At 41.9% G+C, this 19403-nt stretch overlaps 1 protein-coding gene across 1 annotated transcript in view; it reads left to right on the forward strand.

The window, feature by feature from the left end:
- Window positions 1–15549, forward strand: part of LOC142659470 (large ribosomal subunit protein eL42) — a 36765-nt gene extending 21216 nt beyond the window's left edge. The window contains exons 4-5 of the mRNA XM_075835635.1: window positions 12363–12485; window positions 15475–15549. Coding sequence (XP_075691750.1) covers window positions 12363–12485; window positions 15475–15495 — 144 coding nt within the window. The 3' untranslated portion in view covers window positions 15496–15549. The remainder of the gene's footprint in view (window positions 1–12362; window positions 12486–15474) is intronic.
- The last annotated feature ends 3854 nt before the right edge of the window (window positions 15550–19403 follow it).

Below are 19403 nucleotides of genomic sequence, written 5' to 3' on the forward strand. Positions count from 1 at the left end.
ATCCGATGAAGATGGAGCGAGCACAGCTCCTGTGCCCGCTTCATCCTCAGGGCGTTACTATACGCCCATTTTCGGGAAGGGGTTAATAAAGTGTTTTTTTTTTTTGGTTTTTTTACACCGCTTTCTCTGATCTCCTCACGTATCTCACAGAAGTGAGGAGATCAGAGAAAGTGACAGCTTTCTCCTGCAGACGACGTCACAGACGGCTGTGATTGGTCAGTCTTCAGAGACTGACCAATCACGGCAATCGCCGGCATTGGGGACTGCTAATTGGTCCCCAGGCCGGTAGCAGAGACGGTTAGCTGTCAATGACAGCTGCCGCCGCTGTTCTGTCACTATGTGATTTCACATAGTGACAGTTTATTCCTGCGCCGTAATAGTACGTCGAAGGTACGCTGGAATAAGCGGCCAGCGACGTACTATTACGTCAAAGGTACGCAAGGGGTTAAAGAGGCTCTGTCGCAAGATAGGTGCCATAACTACTACATAATCTGATCAGTGCTGTAATGTAGATAACAGTGGTTTTTATCTTGAAAAACAATCATTTTTGACCACGTTATTAACAATTTTAGATTTATGCAAATTAGCTTAAGACGACTGGGCGTGTTTTTTTTTTTAACTTTACCAACTGGGCGTTGGAGAGAAGTGTATGACAGTGACCAATCAGTGTCATACACTTCTCATTGTTCCAGCCCAGCTTCTTTCACTGCACAGTGAGAAGTGTATGACGCTGATTGGTCGCTGATTAGTCAGCGTCATACACTCCTCTTTACAACGCCCACTTGGTAAAAAGTAAAAACACGCCCAATTGTCTAAAACTAATTAGCATAAATCTGGAATTCTTCATAACTTTGTCAAAAATGTTGGTTTTTCAAATTAAAAACCACTGTTCTCCTGCATCAGCGCTGTAATGTAGAAAAGAGGCACTTATAATGTGGTGACAGAGCCCTTTAACCCCTTCCCGCTCCTCGTACTATTACGTCATGGCAGCTGTATCGTTCGCGCTCCATGACCTAATAGTACGTCTCGGGAGTAACGGCCATTTCGGCCGTCCTCCCGACACATACAGGAGATGTGACAGCTGCTGTCTTGTTCAGCAGCTGTCACAGCTCCTACAGCGGGGACCGATTGCTGTGTCCCCGCTGATTAACATGCCGCGTTCTATAGAGATCGCAGCTTTTTAGGGGTTAAGCTGCCATCGCCGCCCTGCTACACGATAGCGGCCGGCGATGGTGACTATGGCAACCGGACACCAAACAATGGCGTCCGGCTATGCCATAGACGGAAGCCTAGTGGGTCTAGCTGACAGTTCTAATACACTGCACTACGCTATTCTAATACACTGCACTACATGCGATCAGGGCGTCCTGCCCTCAAGTCCCCTAGTGGGACAAAGTAATATACAGTAAAAAAAAGTTAAAAAAAGATGTGTAAAAATAAGAAAATAAAAGTATTAAAAGTAAAAATTTTACCTTATCAGTCATTTATTATTAATAAAAATATATAAAAAGACAAATAAAAGATACATAATTGGTATCGCCGCGTCAGTAACGACCTGAACTACAAAACTATTTCGTTATTTATCCCGCACAGTGAACGCCGTAAAAGAATATAATAATAAACCGTACCACAATTGTTTGGTCACTTCACCTCCCAAAAAATGGAATAAAAAAAGAGATCAAAAAGTCGCATGTACCGAAAAACCTGATCGAAACTACAGTTCGTTACGCAAAAAATAAGTCCTCGCACGGCTTTATTGATTCAAAAATAAAAAGTTCTGGCTCTTAGAATAAGGTAACAAAAAAGTGAATGATTTTTTTACAAAACTTATTTTATTGTGCAAACGCCGTAAGACATAAAAAAAAGACTATAAACATCTGGTATCGCCGTAATCGTATCGCCCCGCAGAATAAAGTGAATGTCATTTATAGCGCACGGTGAACACTGTAAAAAAAAAAATAGAATAAAAAAACAATAGTAGAATTGCTGTTTTTTAGTCACCGCGCCACCTAAAAATAGAATAAAAACGGATCAAAAAGCCGCATGCACCCCAAGAAAACTGTAATGGATTCCTCAAGGGGTCTAGTTTCCAAATTGGCGTCACTTTTGGGGGGTTTCCAATGTTTTGGCACCGCAAGACCTCTTCAAACCGGACATGGTGCCTAATAAAAAAGAGGCCTCAAAATCCACTAGGTGCTCCTTTGCTTCGGAGGCCGGCGCTTCAGTCCATTATCACACTAGGGCCACATGTGGGATATTTCTCTAAACTGCAGAATCTGGGCAATAAATATTGAGTTGCGTTTCTCTGATAAATCCTTTTGTGTTGTAAAAAAAATAAAATAAAGAGGATTTTCTGTCAAAAAAAAATGTAAACTTCACCTCTACTTTGCTGTAAATTTCTGTGAAACACCTAAAGGGTTCATAAACTTTCTAAATGCTGTTGTGAATACTTTGAGGGGTCTAGTTTCTAAAATGGGGTGTTTGATAGGGGTTTCTAATATATGGGCCCCTCAAAGCAACTTCAGAACTGAACTGTAACCTAAAAAAATAAATAAATGAGGCAATACTTTGCTTCTTACATTATACTGATAATGAGCCGTGCCCACCCCGAGATGACCCCAGTTTTGACCGTTTGTATAAACGGAGACCCCTATTAGACCGTTCCAGTGCCCGGTTTTCCCAAGCATTCACCCCCGAGAAGTGTATTTCTATTGATGAGTCCCTGGTACATTTTAAAGGGAGGGTTCAATTCCGCGAGTACCTGCCGGGTAAGAGGGCAAAGTATGGCGTGAAGATGTATAAGCTGTGCAAGAGTGCATCAGGGTATACCTACAGGTTTAGGATATATGAAGGAAAGGCCACCCCCAAACCAGACTGCATCCTGGACGACAAAAGGTACATGGGAGGGATGGACTTGTCAGATCAAATCCTGAAGCCCTACATGCGGTGTGGTATAAGAAGCTGGCCGGGCACATCATACAGATGGCATTGTACATTGCGTACGTGCTACATCGATGTGCAGGCCAGACAGGAACTTTCCTGGAATTTCAAGAGGTGATTATCAAGAACCTAATCTTTTTAATGACCAAGAAGTGGGGCACCCAGTACTTCTGGAAGTGAGGCCACACGCATCGTACCAGGGCGGCAACACTTTCCAGGGGAAGTTCCCCAAACTGGCAAGAAGGGAAAAAGTCAAAAGAGGTGCAAAGTCTGCTATAAGAGGGGGATAAGGGAGGACACAATATATCAATGTGACACGTGTCCCGAATAACCAGAGCTCTGTATGAAAGTGTTTTAAAATTTATCATACATTCCTTGGTTTATAATTTACCCCAATTTTACTTACCCTGATGCACTCCGCACAGGTTATCCCCCCCCCCCCCTCGTCTTTCCCCTCTGAGCCCTGCTATGTGCCCGGGCAGCTAACAGCCACATGTAGGGTATTGCCGTACCCGGGAGAACCCACATTACAGTTTATGGGGTGTAGGTCTCCCGTCAAAATGCTCACTACACCTCTAGGTGAATGCCTTAAGGGTGTAGTTTTTAAAACGGGGTCACATCTTGGGGGTTTCACCTGTTCTGGTACCTCAGGGACTTCTGCATACGTGACTCCGCACTAGAAAATCCCCAGTAGGCCAAATGGTGGTCCTTTCCTTCTGAGCCCTCCCATGGGCCCAAACGGCAGTTTTTCACCACAAATGGGGTATTGTTGCACTCAGGACAAATTGGGCAACAAAATGGAGTATTTTATTTCTTGTGAAAATAAGAATTTTTGCGCTAAAATTACATATTGGAAAAAATAAATATTTTTCCCATTCCCAGCCCAATTCAAATAAGTTCTGTGAAGAAACTATGGGGTCTAAATGGTCACATTACCCATAAATGAATTCCTTGAGGGGTGTAGTTTCCAAAATGGGGTCACTTCTGGTGGGTTTCCATTGCTTTGATACCTCTGGGGCTCTGCAAATGCGACATGGCACCCGAAAACCAACCCTCAAAATCTGCACTCCAAAGAACACACAGCGCTCCTTCCCTTCTGAGGCCTCCCATGAGCCCAAACGGCAGTTTATCACCACATATGGGGTATTGCTGCACTCAGGAGAAATTGGGTAATAAAATTGAGTATTTTATTCCGTGTGAAAATAAGACATTTTGATAAAAAATTACATTTACATTTTTTTCATTTCACAGCCCAATTCAAATACGTGCTGTGAAAAAACTGTGCAGTCAAAATGGTAACAACAACCCTAAATGAATTCCTTGAGGGGTGTAGTTTCCAAAATGGGGTCACTTTTGGGGGATTCCCACTATGTTGGCACCTCAACACCTTTTCAAACCTGGCATGCTGCCTAAAATATATTCTAATAAAAAAGAGGCCTCAAAATGCACAAGGTGCTTCTTTGCTTCTAGGGCTTGTGTTTTAGTCCACGAGCACACTAGAGACACATGTGTGACATTTCTAAAAACTGCAGAATCTGGACAATACATATTTGGTAGTGTTTCTCTGGTCAAACCTTCTGTGTTACAGAAAAAAAAATTAATAAAATGGAAATTCAGCAAGAAAAATGAAATTTGCAAATTTCACCTCCACTTTGATTTAATTCCTGTGAAATGCCTGAAGGGTTAAAAAACTTTCTAAATGCTGTTTAGAATAATTTGAGGGGTCTAGTTTTTAAAATGGGGTGTTTTATCAGGTTTTCTAATACATAGGCCCCTCAAAGCCCCTTCAGAACTCAAGAGGTACCTTAAAAAAAAGGCTTTTGAAAATTTCTTAGAACATAAACAGCAATTTCTCATATTTTTAAGCCTTGTAACGTCCAAGAAAAATAAAAATGTTCAAAAAACTATGCCAATCCAAAGTAGACATATGGGAAATGTGAACTAGTAACTATTTTGGGTGGTTATAACTGTCTGTTTTACAAGCAGATGCATTTAAATTCTGAAAAATGCTATTTTTTCAAAATTTTCTCTCAATTTTGCAATTTTTCACCAATAAACACTGAATATATCGACCAAATTTGACCACTAACATAAAGCCCAATGTGTCACGAGAAAACAATCTCCGAATCGCTTGGGTAGGTTTAAGCATTCCGACGTTATTACCACATAAAGTGAAATATGTCAGATTTGAAAAATGGGCTCTGAGCCTTAAAGGAACAGTGTCACCAAATTATTTTTTTTTATATCTGTTTTATGTTAGGGTTTTATTAAAAACATTTATATTTGTGTTACTTTCGGCGCCGTTCACAGCGTGGAATAAATGACCTAATATTTTTATAGTTCAGGCCGTCACTGTCGCAGCGATACCAAAAATCTGTACGGTTTATTTTTTTTTTTCTGTAATAAAGGACTTGATAAGGGAAAGTGCCGATTGGATTTTATTTCAAGCTTTTATGTTTAAAAATTGTTTTTTATTTTATTTTTTCCCCTAAATACATTGAGCTATCTATGTAGCGCAATGTATTAGATCTGTCAGTCATTCACTGACAGTAAGCTGATTAGGCCCTGCAGGGAGGCGAAGGCTAATCTGCTTCTGTAGTGGTAGAGCAGAAAGCCATTGCTAGGCCTCCTGTTGCCATAGCAGCAGTTGGTAAGCCCTGCGATTGCAGGGCAGAGCTGCCGATCTGCCAGCTACCTACCTCTAAGATGCAGCGATCGCTTAAGATCACTGCATCTAAGGGGTTAATGGCAGGGATCGGAGCTAGCTGACATCCACCGTTCTTGACGCTGGATCACCTCCTGAGCCAGCACCATCTTGCCACCTGCTACGGAAGCCTTTCAGGCCCCGTCCCTGGGACGGTCCCTAGCATGGTCTTCCATGCTAGGCGGACTGGGAGGCCAGTATCCGGCTGCCTCTTGTCATTGCAGCCACCGGAAACCCGGCAATTTTATTGCTGGGGTGCAGATGAGCTGCAAACTACTTAAATGCATTGATCGCCTTTGACCGCTTCATTTAAGGGGTTAATGGCGGGGGTCAAAGCTAATTTCGGTACCCGCCATTACAGCCGCATGTCAGCTGTAATACACCGCTGACATCCAGCGATGAAGGCACCGACTCGGCTTCTGTCGTATGGATACGGCAAAATCCAGGAAGCACTGACTTTCCGTGACGCATACAAATGTCGGGAAGGGGTTAAATACAACTTGTCCCCCAAAAAACAAGACCTTATACAGCTATGTCGATGCGAAAATATAGTTATAGCTCTTGAAATGCGATGATGGAAGAACAGTCGTTAAGGTGTGAAATAGGCTGGCCATTAAGAGGTTAACGTACATACAAAAGCATACCCTATGAGAGCTTCTTTCGTACTGTAAGGATTCAAATAAGGAGACATTCGGCAAGGCAAACTCCAACTAGATCAGAAAGCTGTTTCAGAACTTCTCCCTTATAAATTGTCACCCACCAAAAACCCTTGTATTTCCACCTACCAAATTCCTCTAGACTGGCAACCTCCTGCAGCCAAGGGTTATTCTAAAGAGGCGTAACCTGGGTACATCCGTAATACACAAAAGTCTCTTATTTTCCATCACGCTATATGCATCTGGTACAATGTGGGAAGCCGCTTAGTATGTTTCTCAAACTTGTGGGTTTTTAAGGCCACGAAAAGCCAAGCGCACTGCATGAATTGCCTCAGTATTCCCTGATTAGAATCCTGCTCTTCCAACTCCCATCCCCTAAAAAGTTGCAGCTGTGCCACCAAATATACCCCAGGATTAGGTGCTGTCTTAACTTGCTGAGAAGTGTAATTTAATACGCAAATGTCCCCTACGCCAGATCTCATGGAACAACCGGTTAATTGTTAGAAAGAAGCGTTGGGATAGCCACACTGGAGTCAGGCAGGAATTACGTTACCGAAGTGTTGGGATTGTGAATAGACATCGCGTCCTGGCTGAAAGCGATGTCTATTCGCTCTCAAGACACTTCAGTAAAGTTAATGTGGGTGTATGTGACTGCACATCATGATCTCGTTAAACCACTATGATACATGAATGGAGAAGTGTATGATGCTGATTGGTCAGTGTCATACAGTTCTCTTACGCCCACTTGTTCAAAAAGTAAAAACATGCCCAGTTGTCTTAAAGAGGCTCTGTCACCAGATTATCAAATCGCTATCTCCTATTGAATGTGATCGGCGCTGCAATGTCGATAATAGCAAAGTTTTTTGTTTTTTTAAAACCGATCATTTTTGCCCAAGTTATGAGCAATTTTAGATTTATGCAAATGAGCTTTTCAATGGGCAACTGGGCGTGTTTTCTCATTTTACCAACTGGGCGTGTATTGTGTTTTTACCAACTGGGCGTGTTTACTGGTTTTACCATCTGGGCGTTGCGAATATAAGTGTGTGACGCTGACAAATCAGCGTCATACACTTCTCATCGTTCCCACCCAGCTTCTTTCACTGTAGACAGTGTGACGTCACCCACAGGTCCTTCAACCTTGGCGTCGGACGAGAGAAGACACATCGGCTCCAGGTGTCCGAGAGGGTACAGTTGAATCTGCAGCAGCATCACCGTGTTCAGGTAAGCATAGTAAACTCCCTAGAGACGAGCTTATTACTCTCTCGGACGCCTGGAGCCGATGTATCTTCTATCGTCCGACGCCAAGGTTGAAGGACCTGTGGGTGACGTCACGCGGTGTCCGCAGTGAAAGAAGCTGGGTGGGAACGATGAAGTGTATGACGCTGATTTGTCAGCGTCATACACTTATATTGACAACGCCCAGTTGGTAAAACCAGTAAAGACGCCCAGTTTTCCATTGAAAAGCTAATTTGCATAAATCCAAAATTGCTCATAACTTGGGCAAAAATGATAGTTTTTAAAAAAACTTTGCTTTTATCTACATTGCAGCGCCGATCACATTCAATAGGAGATAGGGATTTGATCTGGTGACAGCCTCTTTAAAGTCCTAAGCATAAATCTAAAATGGGTCAAAATTGTTTTTGTAAATAAAAAAATAAATAGCTGTTATCTACATTACAGCGCCGATCACATTATGTAGGAGATAGGGCACTTATAATGTGGTGACAGAGCCTCTTTAATATTGGCCATTATCTCCCAAAAATAAAAGCATGTCTGCATATAAGGCTGTTCTCTACTCCAGGTCTCCATGACGAAACCCACTATCCCAGGATGCGCTCTAATAGATGCCGCTAAATGTTCTATGGCAATCGCAAATCACAGGGGAGACCAGGGATAACCCTGCCGTGGTGCCCCGGCCCAGGGCGAACACCTTTAGTTAAAACCCCATTAACTCAAACCTTCACCACCGGGGCCTTATATGAAAGATGGACAGATGCTATAAACCTCTTCCCAAATCTCATGCGCTCCGAGACTTATCACAAATTCCCATTCTATTCTGTCGATGGCCTTGGCTGCATCCAGAGAACACATAGCCCTGTGTCCTGGATTATCCACTAGTACTTGCAGATTCAGATTTCACAGGCATACATCTGATTTTGGTCTGGATGGATTAAAGTTGTCATAATTTTAGACAAGTGTACAGCCGAGGCCTTTGCAGTAATTTTTACATCCACTGGGAGTAAGGGAATTGGCCTGTAGGAGTCTGGTCCCAGGCTTCAACAACACTACTATAATAGCCTCCTTCATGGTATCTGGCAGGGAATCTGATAGTTCTGGAAGCAACACTTTACAATTTTTCACATAGTTCTCCCAGCAACCCAACCAACCCCGGTGCCTTGTTGCCCATTAATGCAGTAGTATCCTGCAACTCCTCCAGAGTCAATGGAGCCTCTAAGAAAGGAAATTGCTGTATTTGGTCAGGTGACTCAATCTAGAACTGTATAAATTCTTATAAGAGGTGAAATACCTAAAAGTATCTTGATTCCACAGTCACCAAATCTCCCTGAGAAGTATGGATAGGTGTTGCATAAGATGCCCCTTCCTGTGATTTGGCAATATTGGCTAGCAAATGTCCAGCCCTATTTCCCTCCTAAAAGTTAGAGGCGGTGTCACCACATAAGTGGCCTACCTTCTACATAATGTGATGGGTGCTGTAATGTAGATTACAGCAGTGTTTTATTTAGAAAATTTATACATTTTGACAGTTATGACCTATTTTAGATTTATGCTAATGACTTTTTAATAGACAACTGGGCGTGTTTTTTTAACTTTTTGACCAAGTGGGCGTTGTAAAGAAGTGTGTAATGCTAACCAATCAGCATCATATACTTCTCTCAATTCATGTATTCAGCACAGCGTGATCTTGCTAGATCATGATGTGCAGTCATATACTCACACATTAACGTTACTGAAGTGTCTTGAGAGTGAATACATTGCTTCCAGCCAGGACATGTCTATTCACAATCCCTACTCATGTCTATTCACAATCTTCGGTACCGTTTGTGTGGGACTTACAGCACAGCAAGCGTGATCTTGCGAGATCACGCTTGCTGTCATTTAGTCCCACACAAGTTACCGAAGTATTGGGATTGTGAATAGACATCGCGTCCTGGCTGGAGGTGATGTCTATTCACTCAAGACACTTCAGTAACGTTAATGTGGCGAGATTACGCTGTGTTGTGAGTACAAATTGAGAAAAGTGTATGACGCTGATTGGTCATCGTCATACACTCTGTACAACGCCCACTTGATCAAAAAGTAAAAACACGCCCAGTTGTCTAAAGTCATGACCTATTTTAGCTTTATGCTAATAACTGTCACAATTGATCATTTTTCTAAATAAAAAAAAACACTGTTGTCTACATTACAGCGCCTATCACATTATGTAGAAGGTAGGCCACTTATGTGGTGACAGAGCCTCTTTAAACTGTCTAGAAATATATCTTCTCCGCTTCTACGAGAAGATGAGTCTGTAGGGCCTCCCTCCAAGGCACTTTTGTCAGATCACTTCGGCACTTAAAGGGAATGTGTTGCCAGAAAAACATGTTTTTTTTTTAAAAATTAAACATTTAGTGTGTGGGTGATTAAACATTGTTCAATTTTTTTTATTTTTTTTGGCACGAGCCAGGAAATATTATAAATTATTTCTAATTTATAATACTACCCATTTTTGGTCACTAGATGGGGCTGTTCCCAAATTTGCAGCATTGCAACATTGGGTTAAAAGCCCTCGCTCTAGTGAGCTCTCAGCATCCCCCCCTCCTTTATCCTGGCTAGTGCCGGGATAAACGAGGGGTTTGAAAGGTTTAACCTCCTACACGGTGTGTCGCCATTTTTTGAGGTAACCCACAGTGTAGTAGGTTTACATACAGTAGTAAACACACACAAACACTAACATACATTGAAATCTCTTACCTGCTCCTGCCGCCGCGGCTCCCTCCGGCCCGTCCGCTCCGTTTGCTGCCGCTGTTCCATGTGCACAAGTCCGGAAGCCGCGACCGGAAGTAGTAGTAATACTGTCCGGCCGCGACTTCCGGTCCACAGGAAAATGGCGCCGGACGGCGCCAATTTTGAATAGGACTGTGTGGGAGCGGCGCATGCGCAGTTCCCACACAGACGCCGTACACGGCAGTCAATGGGACGGGAGCCGTTCGCAGTCCCTATGGGACTGTGGCTGCCGTATTCCATGTCTGTGTGTGTTGTTAATCGACACACACAGAAATGGAACAAAAAATGGCAGCCCCCATAGGGAAGAAAAAGTGTAAAAATAAGAGAGTAAAACACAAACACACAAATGAATATAAACGTTTTTATTAAAGCACTAACCTCTTTAACATATAAAAAAATTATTTGCGATGACACTGTTCCTTTAATAATTTTTTCTTTTTAATCTTATGCCTTTATGTATATGTAAGTTGGTGTATTCCTGTGCACTGCAAGTGTTCAACAGCCGTTATGGTACATAGTCTACATCTCCAACCTTCGATATCTGCACTATTCATGTGGTTTGCTGTTCTACAGATTTATAGGTTTTGTGGACCTGTTGAACACTTGCAGCCCACAGGAATACACAAACTTACATATACATGAAAGTATATGATTAAAAATAAAAAATAACGCACACTGTTTTGGCTAGACACTATCCAAAAACTGCACTGTAAAAGTGGGTATGCAAAGTATTTTTCTCCCTTTAGGGTATGTTCACACTTTTTTGACGTGGAAACCGTGCTGCAAAACGCGCCAAACTGCTGAAAATGCCTTCCATTGATTTCAATGGGAGGCGGAGGCGTTTTTTCCCCGTGAGTGGAAAAATCGTCTCGCGGGAAAAAGAAGGGACATGCGCTATCTTCAGGCATTTACGCCTCTGACCTCCCATTGACATCAATGGGAGGCAGAGAAAGCGTATTTCGTGGCGTTTTATGCCCTCGGCGCTCAATGGCCGCAGGTGAAAAACGCCAAATCATTCAGGCAGAGTAAAATCTGCCTCCAAATTCAAAACGGCATTTTGAGGCAGATTTTCTGCCTGCAAAAAACTGTGTGAACCCAGCCTTAGGATCCACTCCTAGCACAACATGCTCAAAACCTGCACTGTGTAAACGAAGGTTAAAGGGGTATTTCCAGCTTGGACAGATCCTCTAAGTTGCACAGTTTTTGTCTGATTTTTATATTGAGTTTATTTTCAAGAGCTGCTTTGAACTTTGCAGCTCCACAAAGATAAAGAACGTCCACTGAGCTCTGAAGCTCCCCCTCTTTCTTTCTACATTCTAGCCTGTAGCCGCCACATTCCTCCGTCACAGCATTTGCTGATCAAGTGATTTTGTGCAGCTCCGATATTTAGGGGATGTATAACACGCAGTGTCTAATAAATGTTAATGTGCTATGATCAAAAAACTGCAATGCTTCTCACTAACCTACTCCTGAGCGTTGCAGAGCACAGACTGCAGCATCAGACTACACACAGCATTTGTCGTTTATCTAGGGGAGGGGCTCCTAGGTCTGCATAGTAGCTAAATACATAATACAGTAGAATTTTTCTATTTATTTTTTTTAAAGGCTATTTGCTTTTGTTTAATTTATTATTTTTAAATTGTCCATACTTTGCAAGCAATTTTCTTTGCTCCAAAGTGCTTATACCAGAGACTAAATGTAAATGTAAAATCCTTTTATCTGAGCAATGTCCAGTATTCTTTTTCTTATTTGTAGCCCCACCATATTCCACACCTCTGAACAGAGACTATAATATTTCACTCCCTGTGGCTCACAATCTGAATTCAAACGCACACTAGGCCAATTAACCTTTTGTGTGGGAGGAAACTAGAATCTGGAGGAAACCCTCGCAAACACAGGGAGAACATAGAAACTCCATGTGAATGTCCGTGTTCCGATTTTGAAGCAGGGGAACAGCGCTGAACTACCAAAAAAAAAAACCGCCATCCGGATTAATATAGGTTTTAGTTCTGGTGTGCAGAAAAGTGATCAGTAAATTTCTTCTGTTTGTGTAGGCCAAGACCACAAAAAAGATTGTTCTAAGATTGGAGTGTGTTGATTCAAACTGTCGTTCCAAGAGGATGTTGGCCATAAAGAGATGTAAACACTTTGAGCTTGGTGGAGACAAGAAGAGAAAGGTGGGTGATATGTATTTGTGACCATATGCTTATATGAAAGTGGTTTGCGATCTTCCTTGAAGCATGTCTGCTACCTGGGATACCTTAATTAAACCAATAATACTGCAGTGTAGTTGTTGCTTATTTTTATATACTTGGGCTAGATTCACACGAACGTTGTATATGTCCGTGTGCTGTCAATGAAAACGGACAGCACAGACCAATGCAACTTAATTGGGCTATTCAGATATGCATGATTTTTCACTGTGTTCCCATTGCGTGAAACGCACTGCATGTCCTAGTGCGTTTTTCGGATCATGCACCCATTGAAGTCAATGGGTGCGTGAAAATCATGGACAGCACACGTACGTTATCCGTGTGCGGTCTGATTCACGCACTAGTTGCTAAAAAAAAAAAAATGTGCACCAACACGGACGACAAACTGATGGCACACAGAACTGTAACGCAGGAAAAAGGTTATTTCTCCGTAACTGATTTAATCGTGGAAAATTCACGGCCTAGTACAGTAGCAGCAAAATGGATGAGATTTGAACAAATCTTATCCACGCTTTTTTTTAATCCACCGTGTCAATTTATGCTGCGGAATTACTCCTCCTTTTGTGTTGCGGGTTTTCCCCCATTGAATTCAATGGGGAGGTACAACCTACAACAAATGGCACATTATTGCTGTGTAAAAGTTGCAATTCTGCTGCAAAAAAGTGCAAATCAGTTATCTTATATAATTTGTTTTAAATTAATAGCTAATACTTTACCACTGTTTTCATAGTGACGTGTTTTCCGCCATCTTGGCCGACCTCCTGTGATATAACGTTTACACCTCTAGACAAACTAGTTTTATGTCAAAGGGTTTTAGACTGGGCAATGGTCGGGCAGACAAGCGTTCATGGAATGCTTGTTGTCCTGTGTAAACAGGGCAGCGATCAGCAGATGAACAAGCAAACCTGATCGTATCGTTTGAAAAAAAAAGTAAGATATTATCATTGGCGACAGCACATCTCCCTGTGTTCGGAGTAACGAGCGCTGATCAACTATCTCATTGAATGGCGCTCACTGCATCGGCCGGTGTAATAGGGCCTTAAGGGTGTAGGTTTATGCAAATGGCTATTTTCTTGCCGTCTATCTGCAGGACTAAGGCTCTGTTTACATAGAGGTTGAGCCCTCGATCATAGAGGTATAGGTTGAGAAATCCTCCCTACATATACCTAACTGAAGGCTGCAATGTGTGCCACTATATAGGTGTACAGTGGCATGTTGCAATTGTAAAAAAGTCAACCGTATCTTACAGTATCCCTCTGTAGTATAGTGTGGTCGTCTATGCCATTCTATACAGCAAAAAAAGGACCCTCTTTTTGGCATACGCCTGTGGATACATTTGTATGTTCTGGAAGCTTTACTAGCACATATGCAAATCATAGCTTTGTTTACATAGCATTAGAGCCCTGAGGGTATGTTCAAACTGAAAATACAGAGCCGTTTTCAAGGGAAAACGGCTCCGTATTTTCAAAGTTTTTTTTGAGCAACTGGCGTTTTTTACGGCATTTTTTATGGCCGTTTTCAATAGTCCTATGAAAAATGGCTCCAAAAACGTCCCAAGAAGTGTCCTGCACTTTTGACGAGCCGTCATTTTAAGCGCCACATTTTGACAGCGATGTGTAAAATTAAGGCTCGTGGGAACAGAACATCGTAAAACCCATTGAAAGCAATGGGAAGATGTTTGTAGGCATATTAGGGGCGTAATTCGAGGCGTAAAACACCCGAATTAGGGTATGTTCACACGCAGTGTTGTCAGACAAGTCTACCTCCGTGGTAAGCAGACTTCGGCACTCAGTGTTAAACTACAACTCCCAGCATGCACTGACAGCTGAAGGCTTTATTGCAGCCAGTCTGCCAGAGCATGCTGGGATTTGTAGTTTGACAAAAGTGCCTAAGGTTGCTGACCCCTGGTCCTTTAGTCCCGGTCAAAGGGAACCTGTCAGCAGCTTTGAGGTCTCAAAACTGCTGACAGAGCAATATAGGGGAGTGGAAGGGCATTTTAAACTTAAACACTTTATCTGTCATGAAACATGCATGACCCGGAAAAAAAAGGTAATTCCTCTGGCATGCTTCTTGCAACTGACACTGGGGTGGGACTTTATGTGCAAGTGCAGCAAGCCACGCCCCCTCTTGAGTGACCGCTTATGTATTGTACTATAATCTGGTTTTTTTTTTCAATATAAGTTTTTTGTTTACCCAGGTTGTCCATTCTGCTAGGTTTTAATTTCATTCCAACAATATTGCAGTGTACTGTGCTATTGTCTGTAAAAAAAAAAAAAAAAAAAAAAGGGGAAACTAGTGGAATGAGTTAAAACTAAAACCAACTGAAAAAAAAATATGCCTTCAAAACAAATGGTATTGGAAACTGAAACGCTACTTTCCGTTTTTCTGGAATGGAAAAACCAAACAAAAAAACTTGATATACTAAAAACCCCTTTTAGGCCATATCTGCTGTTAACTCTTGTTCCCTTAGGCCTCATGCACATGACTGTAATTATCTGCAATTGCAGATAAAAATACTGATCCATTAATTTTTATGGGCCACGGACACCTTCCTGTATATTTACGGGTCACTGTCTGCCGTAGAAATGACCTGCATAAAATAAGACGTCCTATTTTCATTTATTTACCGTGCTCATGTACTTTATAATGTAAGCACGGCCCGCAAATGCAGGTGACAATTCGTGGCCCATTCATGGCGTATTTACTGACAAATACTCCACGGACATATACTTGAGGCCTTAAACTGTTGCTGCTGTTTAGGTACGTGATGCCTTTCCTTAACGAAACTGGAGGCATTTAATATTAACATTAGTGTACTTTAAAAATAGACTAGGAATCAGGTAATCGTATCAAATTGCTTTTCTCAGATACTGTTCTAGCTAAATATGCAAGATGACAATGTTTCATGCACCATGGCTTTAATTTTTCTTTTTTTTTTTTTTTTTCTTTTCAGGGACAAGTTATCCAGTTTTAAATTCTTTCTGCAAATGTTGGATTGAAATAAATAAAATTTGTCACCATAAAAATATTCAAAGTTGTGAGGTGTTTCTTTTGACTGTTTCTAGATAAATCTGTCAGCTCAAAGAAATGCATAAGCAGCAATTGAGTCAGACGTGTCCCTAAGATTTTTAGCCCAAGTAATATTGACAACACAAATATGAAACTGATCCACTGGGCAAAGGGAACTGCTTGGCTATAGCCACTGACCACTTGCATGACCACTTTATAATCTTAAACCTCAGGTGGGTAACACTATCTTGAATGCAGACCGGTTTCAGCCACCACATACGGTGGGTGAATGTTTTTCCCATTGGCGAATACATTAGTACACATTATCTGAACAGGTTCTATCAGAAATGCAAGGAAATAAACAAGTCGCGTGGGTGCTGGATACTACAGCAATTATTGCAGGGGATTATAGAGCAGGCTCCCTGGCAGAGCCCGTTGCTGATGCCCATTTTTAACAGCTGTGATTGGTATCTCAGATCCCAGATATTTGACTGCTTAAAGGGAATGTGTCGCTAGAATTTTCCTTTTTTTCAGTTAAACATTTATTATTTAAGTGATTATAATATTTCCTGACTTGTGAAAAAATTAAAACAATGTGTAAATTGGATTCTAATGTATAACATTTCCATGTGCTGGCCACTAGAGGGAGCAGTTCCCAAAATTGCAGCATTGGTAAAGCAACCTCATTGCTTTATGCTGCAAACTTGGGGTAGACACTCGCTCTAGTGTCCTCATACAATTTCCCCCTCCCTTATTCTGGCTAGTGCCAGGAGAAGGAGGGGTTTGAATCTTCAAACCTACACTGTGTGCCGCCATTTTCTGAGCGAATGCACAGTGTAGGAGGATTAGATACAGGGCTCAGCAGACTGTATAACACGAACATAAATTACCTTCTCCTGTCGCCACCGGCTCCTATTACTTGCACCTTCGCTTCCTTGAACATATGGCCGGAAGTCGTCCTCTTACTATCCGGCAGCGGCTTCCGGTACACATGAAAATGGCGCCGGATTTCGTTCTGCGAACGAGCTTCGTTTTGGTCTGTGGGCGTACGCTTCAGAGAATGGAACGGCTTCCGTTCGCAATCGCTTTGGGGTTGTATGTGCCGTATTCCATCTCTGTGTCGTTAATCGACACAGAGATGAAGAAAAAAAAATGACAGCCCCCATAGAGAAGTAAAAGTAAGAACACAGTAAAAAGTAGAACATGAGAACACAAATAAATAAAATTTGTTAATGGCATATTAAAAAATTTGATAAAAAAATAATTCATGACAACTTCCCTTTTAAATGCTGCAATCAATGGTGACCATGGTAGCTAAGCTATTAATCATAGCGGGGCCTACTGCAACTCCATCCCACTGCATTGCACTTGCAGGATGCTGATGGTTGTCATGGCAGACCTTAGGGCCTTCATCTTTGTGCTCCTGTTTAGCACTGCCTTCTTCAGGCCGTAGTAAAACTAACTATATACTGCAATACAGGTCCTTCTCAATGAATTGGAATATAAAAAAGTTAATTTATTTTATTTCAGTAATTAAATTCAAAAAGTGAAACGTGTGTTATGTAGATTCATTACACACATTGCAAGCATTTTTTTCTCTAAATGTTGATTATGGTAACCGTTAATGAAAACCCCAAATTTAGGATCTAAAAAATGTTGAATATTATATAAGCCAGATTTCAAATTTTTTTAATACTGAAATGTTGACCTACTGCATGTACAGTATATGCCCTCAATACTTGGTCAGGGCTCCTTTTGCATGAATTACTGCATCAATGTGACGTGGCATGGAGGCGATCAGCCTGTGGCACTGCTGAGGTGTTATGGAAGCCCAGGTTGCCTCCAGCTCGTCTGCATTCTTGGGGCTGGTGTCATCTTCCTTTTAACAATACCCCATAGATTCTCTATGCGGTTTAGGTCAGGTGAGTTTGCTGGCCAATCAAGCGCAGTGATACTGTGGTTATTAAACCAGGTATTGGTACTTTTGGCAGTGTGGGAAGGTTCCAAGTCCTGCTGGAAAAATAAATCTGCATCTCCATGAAGCTTGTCAGCAGAGGGAAGCATGAAGTGCTCTAAAATTTCCTGCTAGATGGCTGTGCTGACTCTGGACTTGATATAACACAGTGGACCAACACCAGCAGATGACATGGCTCCCAAAACCATCGCTGACTGGAAACTTCACACTGGGCCGCAAGTAACTTGGATTGACGCCTCTCCACTGTTCCTCCAGACTCTGGGACCGAGATTTCCAAATAAAATACAAAATTACGTTCATCTGAAAACAGGACTTTCGACACTGAGCAACAGACCAGTCCTTTTTCTCCTTAGCCCAGGTAAGACGCTTCTGACGTGCCCTGGATAGGTGTGTGGTTGCTCTTGAAGCACTGACTCCAGCTGCAATCCACTCCTTGTGAAAGTCCGCCAGATTCTTGAATGGCCTTTTCTGACCCCTTTCAAGGCTACAGTTATCCCTATTGCTTGTGCAACTTTTTCTACCACACTTTTTTTTTTTTTCGCTTTCCATTAACATGCTTGGATACAGCACTGTGCTGTAGAAGCTGGCTGTTCAGTGTTCTTTTGTGGCATACCCTCCTTGTGGAGGGTGTCAATGACTGTCAAGTTAGCAGTCTTCCCCATGATTGTGTAGCCTACTGAACCAGACTGTTGGACCATTTAACCCCTTAGTGACAGCCTATTTTAAACGTTAATGACCAAGCCATTTTTTACATCTTTCCATAGTCTCAGTCAAAGAGCTATACACTTTTTTATATTTTTGCGTCGACATAGCTGTATAAAGTCTTGTTTTTTGCAGGACTAGTTGTAATTCTTAATAGCACTGTTTTGGGATAAATAAAAGTTAATAAATTCTATGAACTTTTTTTTGTGGGGGGGGGGGGGGGGGAATAGAAAAAAACAGCAATTTCGAAACACTTTTTGCGTCCTAAATTTACGCAGTTTACCGTGTGGTATAAATCTAACTTTATTCTGTGGGTTGTTGCGATTGCAACTATACCAAATTTGTATAGTTTTTGTATGTTTTACTACTTTTACACAGTGAAAACACTTTTTTTTCAAAATTATTTGTTTTTGTGTCTCCATATTTGAAGAGCCGTAACGTTTTTATTTTTTCGCCGATGCAATTGTAGGAGAGCTTTGCTTTTTTTTTTTTTTGCGGGATGACTTGTAGTTTTTATCGGTACCATTTTGGAGGAGATGTGACTTTTTGATCACTTTTTATCACATTTTTTTAAGGCAGGATTCAAAGAAAACAGCAATTTTTGCATGTTTTTTATTTTATTTTTTACGACTCACCGTGCGGGTTAAATGATGTAATAATTCAAAGTTGGGGCCGTTACGCATGCGGCAATACCAAATATGTGTAACTTTTTTAGTTTATTTTGTTTGTTAATCATAAAGTTTGTAAGGGGGAAAAGGTTGGACTTCACTATACGATTATCCAATCGCATTTATAATACACTGCAATACTTCTCTATTGCAGTGTATTATGCCTGTCTGTGTAAAACGGACAGGCATCTGCTAGGTCATGCCAGAGGTATGATCTAGCAGGCATTCACTACGGGCAGACCTGGGGGCCTTTATTAGGCCCCCGGCTGCCGTGGCAGCCACTTGGCGATCTTATCGCTGGGTGCCGGTGGGATGGGAGGGAGCTCCCTCCCTCTATCCAAAACCACTATTGAGCATCGCTATTGAGCACCGCATCTCAAGGGTTAAACGGGTGAGATCGATACTAATATCGATCCCACACGCTCGAGCAGGGACGCCCCCAGCCCTCAGCTACCTCTGGCAGCTGAGAGCAGGGAGATTTGACAGTTCCCTGCTCTGTTTACTTATTCCGACGCAGCGACGTAAAAA

The sequence above is a fragment of the Rhinoderma darwinii genome, chromosome 8 (assembly GCF_050947455.1).
Source record: "Rhinoderma darwinii isolate aRhiDar2 chromosome 8, aRhiDar2.hap1, whole genome shotgun sequence".
Lineage (NCBI taxonomy): Eukaryota > Metazoa > Chordata > Amphibia > Anura > Rhinodermatidae > Rhinoderma > Rhinoderma darwinii.